Genomic DNA, 19,930 nt, shown 5'->3' with positions numbered 1-19,930 from the left:
CAAGTGACCACTCCAAAAAGGATGGCCTGGTAAAACTCTGCAGAGGGAAACCGGAACAAATCTCCCAAGTTGGCCCGCTCGGGAACAAAAATCGCCGACCATTCAAAGGTCATCGGGAAAACATCCACCACAGAGGGAACCCGTAAACCGATGGACCACTCCGAACAGGACGACCCGGCAAAACTCTGCAGAAGGAGAGAAATCTCTGCAGTTGGCCTATTCGGGAACAAAAATCGCCGACCGTTCAAAGGTCATCGGGAAAACATCCACCACAGAGGGAACCCGTAAACCAATGGCCCACTCCGAACAGGACGGCCGGGCAAAACTCTGCAGAGGGAAACCGGAACAAATCTCCCAAGTTGGCCCGCTCGGGAACAAAAATCGCCGACCGTTCAAAGGTCATCGGGAAAACATCCACCACAGAGGGAACCCGTAAACCAACGGACCACTCCGAACAGGACGACCCGGCAAAACTCTGCAGAAGGAGAGAAAGCTCTGTAGTTGGCCCACTCGGGAACAAAAATCGCCGACCTTTCAAAGGTCATTGGGAAAACATCCACCACAAAGGGAGCCCGTAAACCGACGGACCACTCCGAACAGGACAACTGGGCAAAACTCTGCAGAGGGAAACCAGAACAAATCTCCCAAGTTGGCCCGCTCGGGAACAAAAATCGCCAACCGTTCGAAGGTCACCGGGAAAACATCCACCACAGAGGGAACCCGTAAACCGATGGACCACTCCGAAAAGGATGGCCGGGCAAAACTCTGCAGAGGGAAACCGGAACAAATCTCCAAGTTGGCCCGCTCGGGAACAAAAATCGCCGACCGTTCAAAGGTCATCGGGAAAACATCCACCACAGAGGAAACCCGTAAACCGATGGACCACTCCGAACAGGGCGACCGGGCAAAACTCTGCAGAGGAAACCGGAACAAATCTCCAAGTTGGCCAGCTCGGGAACAAAAATCGCCGACCGTTCAAAGGTCATCGGGAAAACATCCACCACAGAGGGAACCCGTAAACCGACGGACCGCTCCGAACAGGACGACCGGGCAGAACTCTGCAGAGGGAAACCGGAGGAAATCTCCCAAGTCGGCCCGCTCGGGAACAGAAGTCGCCCAGTGTCCAGTGAAGAGCAACCTGTTGATTAAAGGGTCGGAAAACGGGGCGACCGGAGAAAAATGGAAGTGGCTTGCGGTTTTCGGTGTCACCCCGGAGGGAACGGTAAGGCGGGGGCCGAGTACCTGGGCTGGGCCGCAGGAGATTCCCACGATATGTTTGGTGTCCAACCCCGGCAGAGCGGAGGGCTGGGGCTTGGTGATCCGCAGCGTGTCGAAGTGCTGGCACTGGTCGTTGCTCCCCCAGCTGTGGACTTCGCTGTCCTCCGTGAGGGCTAAGCAATGGGTAGAGCCGGTGGCCACGTCCACCACCTTTTTACCTGGAAGGACATTTGCCGTTTCACCACGGGCCGCCGGCAACCCGCGACGCCTTCTCGACGGGTCGGGAAAACCGAGGCGCCCGGGAGGAGCTCCTACTTGCTAAAATACCTGGAGGGAGAGACCTTGGCTGACCTGTGCGCGCCCCAGTTTAACAGGGCGACTTTATAAGGACGCGAACGTAAAAATAACTCGCACGAGGATCGGTTTCAAGTGGGGACAACAGGAGGGAGAAACCTTGGCAGTCCCTCCTCCAAACGAGGCACTCTCAGAGGTGGGTGTGCGCACCACTTTAACAGGGCAATTTTATAAGGACATAAATGTAAAAATAACTCCCACAGTCGATCAATCAATCACATTTATTGAGCGCTTACTGTGTGCAGAGCACTGCACTAAGCGCTTGGGAAGTACAAGCTGGCAACACATAGAGACGGTCCCTACCCAACAGTGGGCTCACAGGCTAGAAGGGGGAGACAGAGAACAAAACCAAACACACTAACAAAATAAAATAAATAGAATAGATAGGTACAAGTAAAATAAAGCACTCAGTCACCTTGCCCAGTCTGCACAGTTGGCTCCTCACAATGATTTCTCCTCCTCCCCATCGCCCCGCCTTACCTCCCTCCCCTCCCCACAGCACCCGTATGTACAGATGTATCACTTTATTTTACTCGTACGTATTTACTATTCTATTTATTTTGTTCATGACGTGCGCTTGGCTTTAATTCCATCCCTTCTGACGACTTGACACCCGTCCGCGTGTTTTGTTTTGTCGCCTGTCTCCCCCTTCTAGGCCGTGAGCCCGTTGGCGGGTGGGGACCGTCTCTATCTGTTGCCGACCTGGGCCTCCCGAGCGCTTAGCACAGCGCTCCGCACACAGTCGGCGCTCAATAAATACGACCGAATGACGGAGCGAATGAATTTGTTTCAAGGGGGGACAGCAGGAGGGAGACACCTCGGCAGTCCCTCCTCCAAACCAGGCACTCTCAAACGCGCGCGCGCCCGTTTCCCGGGGCAGTTTTATAAGAGAGGCAGCGCGGCTCAGCGGAAGAGAGCCCGGGCTTTGGAGTCCGAGGTCACGGGTTCAAATCCCGGCTCTGCCAACCGTCGGCTGCGGGGCTTTGGGCGAGTCACTTCACTTCTCTGGGCCTCATCTGGAAAATGGGGATTAAGACTGTGAGCCCCCCGTGGGCCGACCCGATCGCCTCGTAACCTCCCCAGCGCTCAGAACAGCACTTTGCACATAGTAAGCGCTTAACAAACGCCGTCGTTATTATAAAGACATAGAAATAACTCACACCGCGATCTGTTTCAGGCGGGGACGATTTATCGTACGCATTTATCCACTCGCAAAATCACGCTCTCGCCGATCGCGCCATTTTAGGAGATCAACCGGGAAACGCTTCAACATCCCAATCCCAATCCAGGTTCTAACGCCTGCTCTACCGGCGATCCCTGCATCCCGCGGAGGCCGAGTCTCCAGAACCCGAGTGCAGGGTGTTCCTCACCGAAAGTCCGGGAGCGCGGAGGAGACACGGAACTTTTCGGCAAAAGAAAAACGCTCATCTGGGCAACCGGGGGCTGGAGCTATCTATCTGAAGGAATCGGGGGAAGACCCCTTTTCCAAGAATGAACATCCTCCACGCACCTTGCAAACCTTCCAGGAGTTTGGGATAGCGAACGTGCTCCTCCGTTCCGTGTCCGAGTCGCTGATTGTCGCCTTTCCCCCAGGAATAGACCTGTCCGTCTTTCGTCAGGGCAACCGAAAACTGACTCCCGCAACGTACTTTGACGACATCCAGGTCTTGAAGTTTTTCGATCAGTTTGGGGGTTTTGCAACCGTCGCTGCCTCCTCTTCCGAGTTTTCCGTAGTCTCCGTCCCCCCAAGACCACACTTGACCTGGAAAGGAGAGCAGACGGGCGGTTTCCCCGGTTCCCGGCGGTTCCACCTCGGTGGGACCGGCAGCTCTAAAGGGAAGCGACACACTGGGGGGCAAAATCGCGAGCCCCACCGCGCCGCGGCCGTGCGGTTCGCTCCGTTTCGAACTCCCGGAGAACCGACACGGAAGCAACTCCGGGAAAGAGCTGATAGCGTTTCTGACTCCTCCACCGAATGTTCAAATCCGGATTAATTTCAGCTCACTGCTCAGTCTGGGAAGAGGTATCGGCTCCGCGCGGACTCCGTTCCCAGTCTGGGAAGAGGTATCGGCTCCGCGCGGACTCCGTTCCCAGTCTGGGAAGAGGTATCGGCTCCGCGCGGACTCCGTTCCCCACGGCCTCGGTTTCTCATTCAAGGATTTAGCTGACTCGAATTGAGATTAAGAGCCCATTTCAATAGCTCTCTGGGCCCCGTAAGGCATTAGATTAATAATACATTCTCAGTGCTTACGGGTCCGAAAACACATTTAAACATTTACATTTGTACGACTAAATGCCAATTCCAAATGCTTTATTGTCGGTTCACGTTTGCGTTGCTACTTGATCGTGTAACTGTGCTATTCTTTAATTATTTTTTAAGCTCTCTTTATATCACTGATCGATTTATTTGGATCTTGGGGACACAATAACATACTTAACGTTATTAGTACAGTGCTCTGCACACAGTAAGCGCTCAATAGGCACGATTGATTGATTATTACAAAAGACAGAGAGAAAAAATGTACATATAAAGTGGAGATTTGTGGCCTTGTCTCATTTTGTAAGAAACAGCGTGGCTCAGTGGAAAGAGGAGAGGTCATGGGTTCTAATCCCGGCCCCGCCACACGTCTGCTGTGTGACCTTGGGCAAGTCGCTTCATCATCATCATCATCAATCGTATTTATTGAGCGCTTACTGTGTGCAGAGCACTGTACTAAGCGCTTGGGAAGTACAAATTGGCAACATCTAGAGACGGTCCCTACCCAACAGTGGGCTCACAGTCTAAAAGGGGGAGACAGAGAACAAAACCAAACATACTAACAAAATAAAATAAATAGGATAGATACGTACAAGTAAAATAAATAAATAAATAGAGTAATAAATATGTTCACTTCTCTGGGCCTCAATTACCTCATCTGGAAAACGGGGATGAAGACTGTGAGCCCCCCCGTGGGCCAACCTGATCACCCTGTAACCTCCCCAGCGCTTAGAACAGTGCTTTGCACGTAGTAAGCACTTAATAAATGCCATTATTATTATTGTACATATTTACTAGTCTATTTATTTTATTTTGTTAATATGTTTTGTTGTCAGTCCCCCCTGCCTTGTGGGCCGGTTGTTGGGTAGGGACCGTCTCTATATGTTGCCGACTTGGACTTCCCAAGCGCTTAGTACAGTGCTCTGCACACGGTAAGCGCCCAATGAATGAATGGATGACAAGCTGATCACCTTGAATCCCCCCAGCGCTTAGAACAGCGCTTCGCACATAGTAAGCGCTTAACAAATGCCACTGTTATTATTATTTTTACTTTCTGAAAGTAAATGTGAGCAGAGGGGATGGGAATAAGGCCGGGATAAATGTTATCACTGGAACTGAAATGTCCCCCGCTCTCCTTACGGCATAGACGGAGTAGCAGATTCCAAACCTCCTTAATAAAAAATATCTGACTTCGGCATAGACGGACTATCGGATTTAAAACCTCCTTAATAAAAAAAATATTTGACTTCAGACAGCACCTCAAGAGATTATTATCGAGCAGGGGGAGACGGGGTGTAGGGAGCAAGCTGGGGGAATCCTACTATATTTAATTCAATACTGTATTCAATTCAATTCATTTAATCATATTTATTACAAGTAGTGAAACCCCCCCCACCCGATCCCATTCTCCTTAAAAGAAAATATTTGCTTAGAGAGGCCCCACCATTGGAAAACAAGACTAACAAAATATTTTGATATCAATTCCCTGACAAATAGTTAGGGAAGAACATATAGTGAGAGACAAGTGTGGAGCAGAACGCTTGGACAGATATTATTTGCCAAGTAAGGAGCGCTTAGTACAGTGCTCTGCACACAGTAAGCGCTCAATAAATGTGATTGAATGAATGAATCAAGCATATTTACTGAGCGCTTACTGTGTGCAGAGCACTGTACTAAGCACTTAGTATGAATGAATGAATCAATCGCATTTATTGAGCGCTTACTGTTTGCGGAGCACTGGACTAAGCGCTTAGTATGAATGAATGAATGAATAAGAGCTTAGGGAGAAGCAGCGTGGCTCAGTGGAAAGGGCCCGGGCTTTGGAGTCCGAGGTCACGGGTTCAAATCCCGACTCGGCCACTTGTCCCTTCCCCCTTCCAGACTGTGAGCCCGCTGTTGGGTAGAGACCGTCTCTAGATGCTGCCAACTTGTACTTCCCGAGCGCTTAGTACAGTGCTCTGCACAGAGGAAACTTGTACATATTTACTATTCTATTAATTTTATTTTGTTAATATGTTTTGTTTTGTTGTCTGTCTCCCCCTTCTAGACTGTGAGCCCGTTGTCGGGTAGGGACCATCTCTATATGTTGCCAACTTGTACTTCCCAAGCGCTTAGTACAGTGCTTTGCACACAGTAAGCGCTCAATAAATACGACTGAATGAATGAATGAATGACTTGTCAGCTGGGTGACTTTGGGCATGTCACTTCACTTCTCTGGGCCTCAGTGACCTCATCTGGAAAACGGGGACGACGACTGAGAGCCCCATGTGGGACCACCTGATCCCCTTGTATCCCCCCGGTGCTTAGAACAGTGCTTGGCACACAGTAAGCGCTTAATAAATGCCATCATTATTATTATTATTAGGGAGTAAGTGTTGAACGCAGTGCTGTGCACACAACAAACACTTAATAAATACCACTGATCGATTGATAAGAGCAGAAAAATTGGATTATCTAGTTTTGGCTTAAATCCTTGGAGTAAAAACCATATACTACCGTAAGAGCAGATTGTAGCAATGGCATCAGGAAGAAAAGATCAACAGAGGCCAGTCATACGATCTCATGACACGCGGAAATAACTGAGGCAACGTAACGATCACATTGGTGCGGAACGGACATAAGCGGAGTGGCTCAGCGGAAAGAGCCCGGGCTTGGGAGCCAGGGGTCACGGGTTCTAATCCTGGCTCCGCCACTTGTCAGCTGGGGGACTCTGAGCCAGTCACTTCACTTCCCTGGGCCTCAGTTCCCTCATCTGGAAAATGGGGATGAAGACCGGGAGCCCCACACGGGACGACCGGATCACCTCGTATCCCCCCAGCGCTTAGAAGAGTGCTTCGCACACAGTAAGTGCTTAACAAATGCCATCATCACCATTATTATTATCATTATTAGCACACACCCAACCAATGGGCAGTGCCATATAATAATAATAATAATATATAAATTATTATATATTAAATTATATATGTATAATGTATATGTACATATATATGTAATGTATCTATATTAGTAGCGTGGCTGTGGAAAGAGCCCGGGCTTGGGAGTCAGAGGTCACGGGTTCTAATCCCGGCTCCGCCACTTGTCAGCTGGGGGACTTTGGGCCAGTCACTTCACTTCCCTGGGCCTCAGTTCCCTCATCTGTAAAATGGGGATGAAGACCGGGAGCCCCACGCGAGACGACCGGATCACCTTGTATCCCCGCAGTGCTCAGAAGAGTGCTTCACACATAGTAAGTGCTTAACAAATGCCATCATCATTATTATTATTATTATTATAAGCAAACTCATCCAACCAATGAGAAATGCCATATAGCCATATAATAATAGTAATAATATATACTCTCAAGATACTTTCCAGTCTGAACGCTAGTATTCTCAAAACGTGACCTATAAGCCCAAAGCAAATTCCTCTGTCTCTCTTGTTAAATCTTGCCAACTTGTACTTCCCAAGCGCTAAGTACAGTGCTCTGCACACAGTAAGCGCTCAATAAATACGATTGAATGAATGAATGAATCTTGACATCACGGCACACTGGAGCACTATATTAATACTTTCAAGATACTTTCCAGTCTGAACGCTAGTATTCTCAAAACATGACCCCAAAAGAAATTCCCCCGTCTCACTTGTTAAATCTTGACATCCCGGCACACTGGAGCGCTATATTAACACTCTCAAGATACTTTCCAGTCTGAATATTAGTATTCTCAAAACGTGACCCCAAAAGAAACTCCTCTGTCTCACCTGTTAAATCTTGACATCAAAGCACACTGGCGCACGAGATTAATACTCTCAAGATACTTTCCAGTCTGAACGCTAGTATTCTCAAAACGTAACCGATAAGCCCAAAGCAAATTCCCCTGTCTCACTTGTTAAATCCTGACATCCCGGCACACTGGAGCACTATATTAATACTCTCAAGATACTTTCCAGTCTGAATGCTAGTATTCTCAAAACGTGACTGATAAGCCCAAAGCAAATTCCTCTGACTCACTTGTTAAATCTTGACATCCTGGCACACTGGAGCACTATATTAACACCCTCAAGATACTTTCCAGTCTGAATATTAGTATTCTCAAAACACGACCCCAAAAGAAACTCCTCTGTCTGACTTAAATCTTGACATCACAGCACACTGGCGCACTATATCAATACTCTCAAGATACTTTCCAGTCTGAATGCTAGTATTCTCAAAACGTGACCGATAAGCCCAAAGCAAATTCCTCTGTCTCACTTGTTAAATCCTGACATCACGGCACAGTGGAGCACTAGATTAATACTCTCAAAATACTTTCCAGTCTGAATATTAGTATTCTCAAAACGCGACCCATAAGCCCAAAAGAAATTCCTCTGTCTCACTTGTTAAATCTTGACATCATGGCCCACTGGAGCACTATATTAATACTCTCGAGATACTTTCCAGTCTGAATATTAGTATTCTCAAAATGTAACCCATAAGCCCAAAGGGAATTCCTCTGTCTCACTTGTTAAATCTTGATATCACGGCATACTGGAGCACTATATTAACGCTCTCAAGATACTTTCCAGTCTGAATATTAGTATTCTCAAAACGTGACCCCAAAAGAAGCTCCTCTGTCTGACTTAAATCTTGACATCACAGCACACTGGCGCACTATATCAATACTCTCAAGATACTTTCCAGTCTGAACGCTAGTATTCTCAAAACGTGACCGATAAGCCCAAAGCAAATTCCTCTGTCTCACTTGTTAAATCCTGACATCACGGCACAGTGGAGCACTAGATTAATACTCTCAAAATACTTTCCAGTCTGAATATTAGTATTCTCAAAACGCGACCCATAAGCCCAAAAGAAATTCCTCTGTCTCACTTGTTAAATCTTGACATCATGGCCCACTGGAGCACTATATTAATACTCTCGAGATACTTTCCAGTCTGAATATTAGTATTCTCAAAATGTAACCCATAAGCCCAAAGGGAATTCCTCTGTCTCACTTGTTAAATCTTGATATCACGGCATACTGGAGCACTATATTAACGCTCTCAAGATACTTTCCAGTCTGAATATTAGTATTCTCAAAACGTGACCCCAAAAGAAGCTCCTCTGTCTCACTTGTTAAACCTTGACATCACAGCACACTGGAGCACTAGATTAATACTCTCAAGATACTTTCCAGTCTGAACGCTAGTATTCTCAAAACGTGACCGATAAGCCCAAAGCAAATTACTCTGTCTCACTTGTTAAATCCTGACATCACGGCACAGTGGAGCACTAGATTAATACTCTCAAGATACTTTTCAGTCTGAATATTAGTATTCTCAAAACGCGACCCATAAGCCCAAAAGAAATTCCTCTGTCTCACTTGTTAAATCTTGACATCATGGCACACTGGAGCACTATATTAATACTCTCGAGATACTTTCCAGTCTGAATATTAGTATTCTCAAAACGTAACCCATAAGCCCAAAGGGAATTCCTCTGTCTCACTTGTTAAATCTTGATATCATGGCATACTGGAGCACTATATTAACGCTCTCAAGATACTTTCCAGTCTGAATATTAGTATTCTCAAAACGTGACCCCAAAAGAAGCTCCTCTGTCTCACTTGTTAAACCTTGACATCACAGCACACTGGAGCACTAGATTAATACTCTCAAGATACTTTCCAGTCTGAACGATAGTATTCTCAAAACGTGACCTATAAGTCCAAAGCAAATTCCTCTGACTCACTTGTTAAACCTTGACATCACGGCACATTGGAGCACTACATTAATACTCTCAAGATACTTTCCAGTCTGAACACTAGTATTCTCAAAACGTGACCGATAAGCCCAAAGCAAATTCCTCTGTCTCACTTGTTAAATCTTGACATCCCAGCACACTGGAGCACTATATTAATACTCTCGAGATACTTTCCAGTCTGAATATTAGTATTCTCAAAATGTAACCCATAAGCCCAAAGGGAATTCCTCTGTCTCACTTGTTAAATCTTGATATCACGGCATACTGGAGCACTATATTAACGCTCTCAAGATACTTTCCAGTCTGAATATTAGTATTCTCAAAACGTGACCCCAAAAGAAGCTCCTCTGTCTCACTTGTTAAACCTTGACATCACAGCACACTGGAGCACTAGATTAATACTCTCAAGATACTTTCCAGTCTGAACGCCAGTATTCTCAAAACGTGACCGATAAGCCCAAAGCAAATTACTCTGTCTCACTTGTTAAATCCTGACATCACGGCACAGTGGAGCACTAGATTAATACTCTCAAGATACTTTTCAGTCTGAATATTAGTATTCTCAAAACGCGACCTATAAGCCCAAAAGAAATTCCTCTGTCTCACTTGTTAAATCTTGACATCATGGCCCACTGGAGCACTATATTAATACTCTCAAGATACTTTCCAGTCTGAATATTAGTATTCTCAAAACGTAACCCATAAGCCCAAAGGGAATTCCTCTGTCTCACTTGTTAAATCTTGATATCATGGCATACTGGAGCACTATATTAACGCTCTCAAGATACTTTCCAGTCTGAATATTAGTATTCTCAAAACGTGACCCCAAAAGAAGCTCCTCTGTCTCACTTGTTAAACCTTGACATCACAGCACACTGGAGCACTAGATTAATACTCTCAAGATACTTTCCAGTCTGAACGATAGTATTCTCAAAACGTGACCTATAAGTCCAAAGCAAATTCCTCTGACTCACTTGTTAAACCTTGACATCACGGCACATTGGAGCACTATATTAATACTCTCAAGATACTTTCCAGTCTGAATATTAGTATTCTCAAAACGCGACCCATAAGCCCAAAAGAAATTCCTCTGTCTCACTCGTTAAATCTTGACATCATGGCCCACTGGAGCACTATATTAATACTCTCGAGATACTTTCCAGTCTGAATATTAGTATTCTCAAAACGTAACCCATAAGCCCAAAGGGAATTCCTCTGTCTCACTTGTTAAATCTTGACATCCCGGCACACTGGAGCACTATATTGATACTCTCAAGATACTTTCCAGTCTGAACGCTAGTATTCTCAAAACGTGACCCATAAGCCCAAAGCAAATTCCTCTGACTCACTTGTTAAATCTCGACATCCCGGCACACTGGAGCACTATATCAATACTCTCAAGATACTTTCCAGTCCGAATGCTAGTATTCTCAAAACGTGACCTCTAAGCCCAAAACAAATTCCTCTGTCTCACTAGTTAAATCTTGACATCACGGCACACTGGAGTACTCTCAAGATACTTTCCAGTCTGAATGCTAGTACTCTCAAAACGTGACTGATAAGCCCAAAACAAATTCCTCTGTCTCACTTGCTAAATCTTGACACTGGAGCACTATATTACCAAGAAAGCAGTCATCCTTCAGAACGGACAGCAGGACTTGCTCCATGTGAATTAGCTAGATACTGAGTCCATATTCATTCATTCAATCAATCGTATTTATTGAGCACTTACTGTGTGCAGAGCTCTGTACTAAGCGCTTGGAAGTACAAATCGGCAACATATGCCTTTATGAAGCAAAACTACCTGACGGAGGAGAGCGAACAGAGACAGAGGGCAGGCCGTGGATTGTCTCCTTCTAATCCATCTGCTGCCTTCAATCAATCAATCAATCAATCAATCACTCCGTAGCATTCGGGAAGGGCTTACTCTGGGCAAAGCACCGAACTGAATGCTAGGGAAAGATAATACGCACACGATCCTTGCCCTCAGGAGTTCACACTACACTCCAACGCTCACTCTTTGCTCTACCCAAACTGATTTCTTCCCGTCTTATGCTCACAACTCTTCCGTCTCCAGCATCCCGCCCACGCCTTTCCCCTGTATGGAATTCCTTCGCTGAGGAAATCCACCAAATCCCATCCCTCCCGACTCTCAAAAGCCTCTCTCCATAAAGGCCACCAGGTTGGAGACAGAGAACAAACTTACAGGTTTGTATGTATTTATTACTGTATTTGTTTATTGATATTATTTGTACATATTTATTCTATTTGTTTTATTTTGTTAATATGTTTGGTTTTGTTCTCTGTCTCCCCCTTCTAGACTGGGAGCCCACTGTCGGGTAGGGACCGTCTCTAGATGTTGCCAACTTGGACTTCCCAAGCGCTTAGTACAGTGCTCTGCACACAGTAAGCTCTCAATAAATACGATTGAATGAATGAATGAACAAAACAAAACATATTAACAAAATAAAATTTAAGTTGCCGACTTGTACTTCCCAAGCGCTCTGCGCACAGGAAGTGCTCAATAAATACGACTGAATGAACGAATGAATACGTGCCAGCTCTTTCTTTGCATGCTGCAATAATAATGAAAACAGAATCACTTAAGCGTCTAGTATGTGCCCACCACTGGAATAAGATATACGACAATCAGATCGGTCCCAGTCTCAATAAATACGACTGAATGAACGAATGAATACGTGCCAGCTCTTTCTTTGCATGCTGCGATAATAACAATGAAAACGGAATCATTTAAGCGTCTATTATGTGCCCACCACTGGAATAGACGTACAACAATCAGATCGGTCCCAGTCTCTGTCCCCTATGAAGCTCCCTATCTAAAAAGTAGGGAGAATTAGGTCACGGTTTACAGACGAGGAAACAGACTCAGAGAGGTCAAGTGATCTACTGAAGAAGCAGAGCGGCCTACTGGATGAAGCACGGGCCTGGAATAATGATAATAATTATAATAATGATGGCATTTATTAAGTACTTACTACGTGCAAAGCACTGTTCTAAGTGCTGGGGAGGTTACAAGGTGATCACGTTGTCCCACGTGGGGCTCAAAGTCTTAATCCCCATTTTACAGATGAGGGAACTGAGGCCCAGAGAAGTGAAGTGATTGTCCTAAGTCACACGGCTGACTAATAATAATAATAATAGCATTTATTAAGCACTTACTATGTGCAAAGCACTGTTCTATGCGCTGGGGAGATTACAAGGTGATCGGGTTGTCCCACTTGGGGCTCACAGTCTCAATCCCCATTTTACAGATGAGGGAACTGAGGCCCAGAGAAGTGAAGTGATTGTCCGAGGTCACACAGCTAATAATAATAATAATAGCATTTATTAAGCGCTTACTGTGTGCAAAGCACTGCTCTAAGCGCTGGGGAGGTTATAAGGTGATCGGGTTGTCCCATGTGGGGCTCACGGTCTTAATTCCCATTTTACAGATGAGGTAACCGAGGCCCAGAGAAGTGACCTGCCCCAAGTCACCCGGCTGACTAGTGTCAGAACCGGGATTCGAACCCGTGACCTCTGACTCCAAAGCCCGGGCTCTTTCCACTGAGCCCCGCTGCTGCTCTGGAAATCGGAAGGGCCAGGGTTCGAAACCCTGCTCGCTGCCGATCCGCTGCCTGACCTCGGGTCAGTCACTTGACTTTTCTGTGCCTCAGTTACCTCATCCGCAAAACGGGGAGGAAGACTGCGAGCCCCGTACGGGACAGGGACCGCGTCCGATCTGATTTAGCTCGGAAACACCCCAGCACTTAGCCTAGTGAGAAGCAGCGGGGCTCAGTGGAAAGAGCCCGGTCTTTGGAGTCGGAGGTCACGGGTTCAAATCCCGGCTCCGCCAAGTGTCTGCTGGGTGACTCTGGGCGGGTCACTTCACTTCTCTGGGCCTCAGTGACCTCATCGGGAAAATGGGGATGAAGACTGGGATTCTGCCCCTAGTCAGCTGTGTGACTTTGGGCAAGTCACTTCTCTGGGCCTCAGTGACCTCATCTGTAAAATGGGGATTAAGACTGTGAGCCCCACGTGGGACAACCCGATCACCTTGTAACCTCCCCAGCGCTTAGAGCAGTGCTTTGCACATAGTAAGCGCTTAATAAATGCTATTATTATTATTATTATTATTAGCTGTGTGACTTCGGACAATCACTTCCCTGCTCTGGGCCTCAGTTCCCTCATCTGTAAAATGGGGATTAAGACTGTGAGCCCCACGTGGGACAACGTGATCACCTTGTAACCTCCCCAGCACTCACAACAGTGCTTTGCATGTAATTAGCGCTTAATAAATGCTATTATTATTAGCATTATTATTATCAGTCAACTGGGTGACTTCGGGCAAGTCACTTCACTTCTCTGGGCCTCAGTTCCCTCATCTGGAAAATGGGGATTAAGACTGTGAGCCCCCCGTGGGACCACCGGATCACCCTGTATCCCCCCGGCGCTTAGAACGGCGCCTTGCACGTAATAAACGCTTAACAAACGCCATCGCTATTATTCCAGCGCCTAGCACGCCGAAAGCGCCTGACTAAAATGCCATTTAATTTATTTTCTCAGGAAAAGTGGCACGCCCAAGGTAGGCCGGTGAGAGAGCTGGGATTTCCTGCCTCCTAAACCCAAGCTCTTTCCACTGAGCCAAAGCCGGCTCCCCGGCGGGCATAAATTCGTTTTAAATACTCACCATTCTCGGTTACCATGAGAGTTTGAGCATCGCCGCTGCGGCACGACCCGTCAGTGACCTTCAGTCCTTTCGGGCTTAACAAACGCCATCGCTATTATTCCAGCGCCTAGCACGCCGAAAGCGCTTGACTAAAATGCCATTTAATTTATTTCCTCAGGAAAAGTGGCATGACCAAAGTAGGCCGGTGAGAGAGCTGGGATTTCCTGCCTCCTAAACCCAAGCTCTTTCCACTGAGCCAAAGCCGGCTCCCCGGCGGGCATAAATTCGTTTTAAATACTCACCATTCTCGGTTACCGCGAGCGTTTGAGCATCGCCGCTGCCGCACGACACGTCGTCAGTGACCTCCAGTCCTTTCGGGCTTAACAAACGCCATTGCTATTATGCCAGCGCCTAGCACGCCGAAAGCGCCTGACTAAAATGCCATTTAATTTATTTCCTCAGGAAAAGTGGCATGACCAAGGTAGGCCGGTGAGAGAGCTGGGATTTCCTGACTCCTAAACCCAAGCTCTTTCCACTGAGCCAAAGCCGGCTCCCCGGCGGGCATAAATTCGTTTTAAATACTCACCATTCTCGGTTACCGCGAGGGTTTGAGCATCGCCGCTGCCACACGACCCGTCAGTGACCTTCAGTCCTTTCGGGCTTAACGAACGCCATCGCTATTATGCCAGCGCCTAGCACGCCGAAAGCGCCTGACTAAAATGCCATTTAATTTATTTCCTCAGGAAAAGTGACAAGCCCAAGGTAGGCCGGTGAGAGAGCTGGGATTTCCTGCCTCCTAAACCCAAGCTCTTCCCACTGAGTCAAAGCCGGCTCCCCGGCGGGCTTAAATTCGTTTTAAATACTCACCATTCTCGGTTACCGCGAGGGTTTGAGCATCGCCGCTGCCGCACGACCCGTCAGTGACCTTCAGTCCTTTCGGGCTTAACAAATGCCATCGCTATTATGCCAGCACCTAGCACGCCGAAAGCGCCTGACTAAATTGCCATTTAATTTATTTCCTCAGGAAAAGTGGCACGACCAAGGTAGGCCGATGAGAGAGCTGGGATATCCTGCCTCCTAAACCCAAGCTCTTCCCACTGAGCGGGTATAAATTCGTTTTAAATACTCACCATTCTCGGTTACCGCAAGCGTTTGAGCATCGCCGCTGCCGCACGACACGTCAATGACCTTCAGTCCCTTCAGGCCGGTCACTAACATTGGGACGGTCTGATCTTCGCTGGAGCCTTGGAGACAGAAACGACCGTGACTTCGGGTCCCGTCCGCGGCCCCGGCTCCCGCCCCGCCCCGCCGAGCGGGCCCGGAGGGCGTACCGTGGCCCAGCCTGCCGTAGTTTCCTCGCCCCCACGTGTAAAGCTCGCCCTCGGCCGTGATGGCCGCGCTGTAGGTGCTCCCGCAGGCGATGTGGACGACGTGCTTCCCCGCCTGCTTTCCCGAGAGGGCGGAGATCATCTTCGGTTCCTCCAGGGGCCTGTCGGAACGGAAAAGAGGACTGAGGCCGCTTCGAAAAACCGGGATCTGGCTGAAAAGCCGGGACTGCCCAAGGGCTCTGCACGCAGTGAGCGCTCAATAAATACGACTGAATGAATGAATGAGTGAATTTATAATCTCTCCCATAAGAAAAAGCAAACCAATCGGCGGCATTTACTGAGCACTTACTGTACGCGGAGCATCCGGAAGGAGTCAGGAGACCCAATCCCTGCCCATGAGGAGTTACAGCCTTGGCCACCTGCTTCCCGGTGGGGAGGAGAAGGAATTAGCAACGTTCCTAGGTGTTCGGCATCCCCTCTCCAGGGTCACGGTATTCCACTAATCTGACTTCCAAACGGTCCCAGTCCCTCAGACATCAGCTTTATCCAGGAAACAAGCACTCTGGCTAGAGAATCGGGGAACGTCTGGTCTTGGCCCGGCACGCCGGAGAAAAAGCCGTGCGCCTGAGGTGAGCGCTCCAAATACGAATCCCCGAAACAAGCACTTCGGCTAGAGAATCGGGGAATGTTTGGGCCCGGCCCGTCACCTCGGAGAAAGAACCGTGAGCGCTTTGGAGTCACTTTCAGGCGGCCCTCGCGTTATACAACACGCTGGGTTTGAATTTCAGATCGACCATATTCCAGCTCATCTCCCGCTCTCTGCCTCTGGCCGGCGGGCAGGCCCCGGCTAGCGGAGGGGGGTCCTGGGGCTGGGAGTCGAGTCCCATTTCGGCCTCGGTCTCTCCAAGCTTCACGTTCCCCCTATAAAGCGGGGATACAAAAATACCCGCCTTGCCCCATCTCCAGGGAATGGTATGAAAATGATACAAGTCACGCGAAAGCACCGAGGAAAAACAGAAGCCCTCTCCTGATTATCGGCGTCCGCTGGATTTTACCGTACAAACAGTACTGCGGCAAAGCTTTGGAGAAGCGGAATTTTGAAGTGATGAGAGGAAAGGCGGGCCGCTAACATTAAATACCGGAGGACTGTCAGAACTGGAATATTTTTCAAGAGCTCAGTACAGTGCTCTGCACCCGGTCGGCGTTCAGTAAGGACTGCTGATTTCCAATTAATAATAATAATGTTGGTATTTGTTAAGCGCTTACTAAGCGCTGGGGTAGAAGTAACTTTTCAATTTTAGTTTCTAGCTTTTGCAATCCCCATCGACAATACTGATCTATTCTATTCTACTATTCTATTTATTTTGTTAATGATGTGCATCTAGCTTTATTTCTATTTATTCTGACAACTTGACACCCGTCCACGTGTTTTGTTTTGTTGTCCGTCTCCCCCTTCTAGACTGTGAGCCCGCTGTTGGGTAGGGACCGTCTCTCTATGTTGCCGACTCGGACTTCCCAAGCGCTCAGTACGGTGCTTTGGACACAGTAAGCGCTCAATAAATACGACTGAATGAATACAAGGTGATCGGGTTGTCCCACATGGGGCTTCCAGTCTTCATCCCCGTTTTCCGGATGAGGGAACTGAGGCCCAGAAAGCGAAGCTTCTAGACTGTGAGCCCACTGTTGGGTAGGGACTGTCTCTATATGCTGCTGACTTCTCAAGCGCTTAGTACGGTGCTCTGCACACAGTAAGCGCTCAATAAATACGACTGAATGAATACCAGGTGATTGGTATCGGGAGTCCCATGTGGGGCTCCCAGTCTTCATCCCCGTTTTCCGGATGAGGGCACTGAGGGCCCAGAGAAGTGAAGCGACTTGCCCAAAGTCACCCGGCCGACAAGTGGCGGCGCCGGAATTCGAACCCGTGACCTCGGACTCCAAAGCCCGGGCTCTTTCCACTGAGCCACGCTGCTTCTCAACTGCCCCGGGAAAACATAAAACGGCGTTCAGTTCGACAGGAAGGTATCGAGATCACAGTTCCCGGGCCTAAACCGGGCCACAGCTGTCATTCCTTCCTTCATTCAATCGTATTGATCGCGCGCTTACTGTGTGCAGAGTACTGTACTGAGCCCTTGGGAAGGACGGGCTGATCAATTACACTTCTCCCCAAATTTGACTGAGGAAATCTGGAGGATTACGGAGGCTCTCCGGGGAAGCACACTGAAAGCCGTGGAGTCAGAGCGGCCCGGTCGGCCGGTGGACAACATCCTCCGCACCCGGAACGTCCAGCTGTTCCCACACCACCAACGGCGACTTCTGGAAAACCACTCCGGCCGCTGCCAACCCAGCGGGAAAAGGCTCAGGACCGGTCATCCTGGCGGTTTCTTCCCCCCAACCCCAAATTGCGGGACAATTACACAAGTCCCGCGACCCTCAGGAAGCAATATGGCCGCCCCCGAACACTTGGGAGTTTTGCGGGAACTTCCCGAGTCAGAGTTTTCCTGCCCGGACGGGCATCGTACGTACACCGTGTCCCCGTGGCCCAATCTTCCGCCGTCTCCACACCCCCAAGAGAACACCTCTCCGGTTGCTGCCAGGGCCAGGTAATGGTGACCGTCGGAATGGGCTGCAACTTTCACAATATTTCGGGAGGCGAGGCCTTGGACGAGCTGGGGGCCCTAAAAGGAGATCAAATGCAAAGTCAAGTCTCTACCCCGATTCTAGAAAAAGGCCCTACGATGAACCTACAAGTGCTTAATAATGCAGTTTTCTCCACTGATATTCCCGACGTCTGTTACCCCCAGTCCACCCCTGCAGGGGATAACAAGCTATGTGAGCAGTTCATCTTCCGTATTACAAACAATATTAAGAATTCTGCAGGGAAAATGGCTTCAGCGGAGCATACTGCAGAGAAGAAAATTAAAGATCCAAAAGGACTATTATATTTCGAGGTCCTGTTTCAAGGTGTTCAATTTTTCGATAGGAAGGACCAGTTTAAATCATCTCTCCTAACTCCTCAAGAGACACTCACACTCAATCCCTTGGTGACCACAATCTGTCCCACAGCTTCAACTATCATCTCTACGCTGATGACACCCAAATCTCCATCTCTGCCCCTGCTCTCTCCCCCTCCCCCCAGGCTCGCATCTCCTCCTGCCTTCAGGACATCTCCACCTGGATGTCTGCCCGCCACCTAAAGCTCAACATGTCCAAGACTGAACTCCTTGTCTTCCCTCCCAAACCTTGCCCTCTCCCTGACTTTCCCATCTCTGTTGACGGCACTACCATCCTTCCCGTCTCACAAGCCCGCGACCTCGGTGTCATCCTCGACTCCGCTCTCTCATTCACCCCTCACATCCAAGCCGTCACCAAAACCTGCCGGTCTCAGCTCCGCAACATTGCCAAGATCCGCCCTTTCCTCTCCATCCATACCGCTACCCTATTCATTCAAGTTCTCATCCTATCCCGTCTGGACTACTGCATCAGCCTCCTCTCTGATCTCCCATCCTCGTGTCTCTCCCCACTTCAATCCATACTTCATGCTGCTGCCCGGATTATCTTTGTCCAGAAACACTCTGGGCATGTTACTCCCCTCCTCAAAAACCTCCAGTGGCTACCAGTCAACCTATGCATCAGGCAGAAACTCCTCACCCTGGGCTTCAAGGCTGCCCATCCCCTCGCCCCCTCCTACCTCAGCTCCCTTCTCTCCTTCTACAGCCCAGCCCACAACCTCCGCTCCTCCGCCGCTAATCTCCTCGCCATGCCTCGTTCTCGCCTGTTCCGCCATCGACCCCCGGCCCACGTCCTCCCCCGGGCCTGGAATGCCCTCCCTCTGCCCATCCGCCAAGCTCGCTCTCTTCCTCCCTTCAAGGCCCTTCTGAGAGCTCACCTCCTCCAGGAGGCCTTCCCAGACTGAGCCCCCTCCTTCCTCTCCCCCTCGGTCCCCTCTCCATCCCCCCTGACTTACCTCCTTCCCTGCCCCACAGCCCCTGTATATATGTATACATGTCTGTACATATTTATTATTCTATTTATTTACTTATTTTACTTGTACATATCTATTCTATTGATTTTATTTTGTTAATATGTTTTGTTTTGTTCTCTGTCTCCCCCTTCTAGACTGTGAGCCCACTGTTGGGTAGAGACCGTCTCTGTATGTTGCCAACTTGTACTTCCCAAGCACTTAGTACAGTGTTCTGCACACAGTAAGCGCTCAATAAATACGATTGATTGATTGATTGATTGATTGATTGACTGAACCGGTCAAATCATCTCTCCTTTCTCTTGAGGAGATAGGAGAGATGATTTAAACTGGTCCTTCCTATTTCTGCCTTGTTTTTGCGGTATTTGTTAAACGCTTACTACATGCCAGCGCTTAGAACAGTGCC

The 19,930-nt window shown here is 48.4% G+C and overlaps 1 protein-coding gene across 1 annotated transcript in view; it reads right to left on the bottom strand.

The window, feature by feature from the left end:
• HERC2 (HECT and RLD domain containing E3 ubiquitin protein ligase 2) overlaps positions 1-19,930 on the bottom strand; it is a 319,306-nt gene that overhangs the window by 221,940 nt on the left and 77,436 nt on the right. The window contains exons 11-15 of the mRNA XM_038760185.1: positions 18,069-18,220; positions 15,546-15,703; positions 15,345-15,458; positions 3,083-3,334; positions 1,243-1,436 (exon numbers count right to left, since the gene is read on the bottom strand). Coding sequence (XP_038616113.1) covers positions 1,243-1,436; positions 3,083-3,334; positions 15,345-15,458; positions 15,546-15,703; positions 18,069-18,220 — 870 coding nt within the window. The remainder of the gene's footprint in view (positions 1-1,242; positions 1,437-3,082; positions 3,335-15,344; positions 15,459-15,545; positions 15,704-18,068; positions 18,221-19,930) is intronic.

Source organism: Tachyglossus aculeatus, chromosome 18 (assembly GCF_015852505.1).
Source record: "Tachyglossus aculeatus isolate mTacAcu1 chromosome 18, mTacAcu1.pri, whole genome shotgun sequence".
NCBI lineage: Eukaryota > Metazoa > Chordata > Mammalia > Monotremata > Tachyglossidae > Tachyglossus > Tachyglossus aculeatus.
This window is presented reverse-complemented; position numbering and strand designations above follow the sequence as displayed.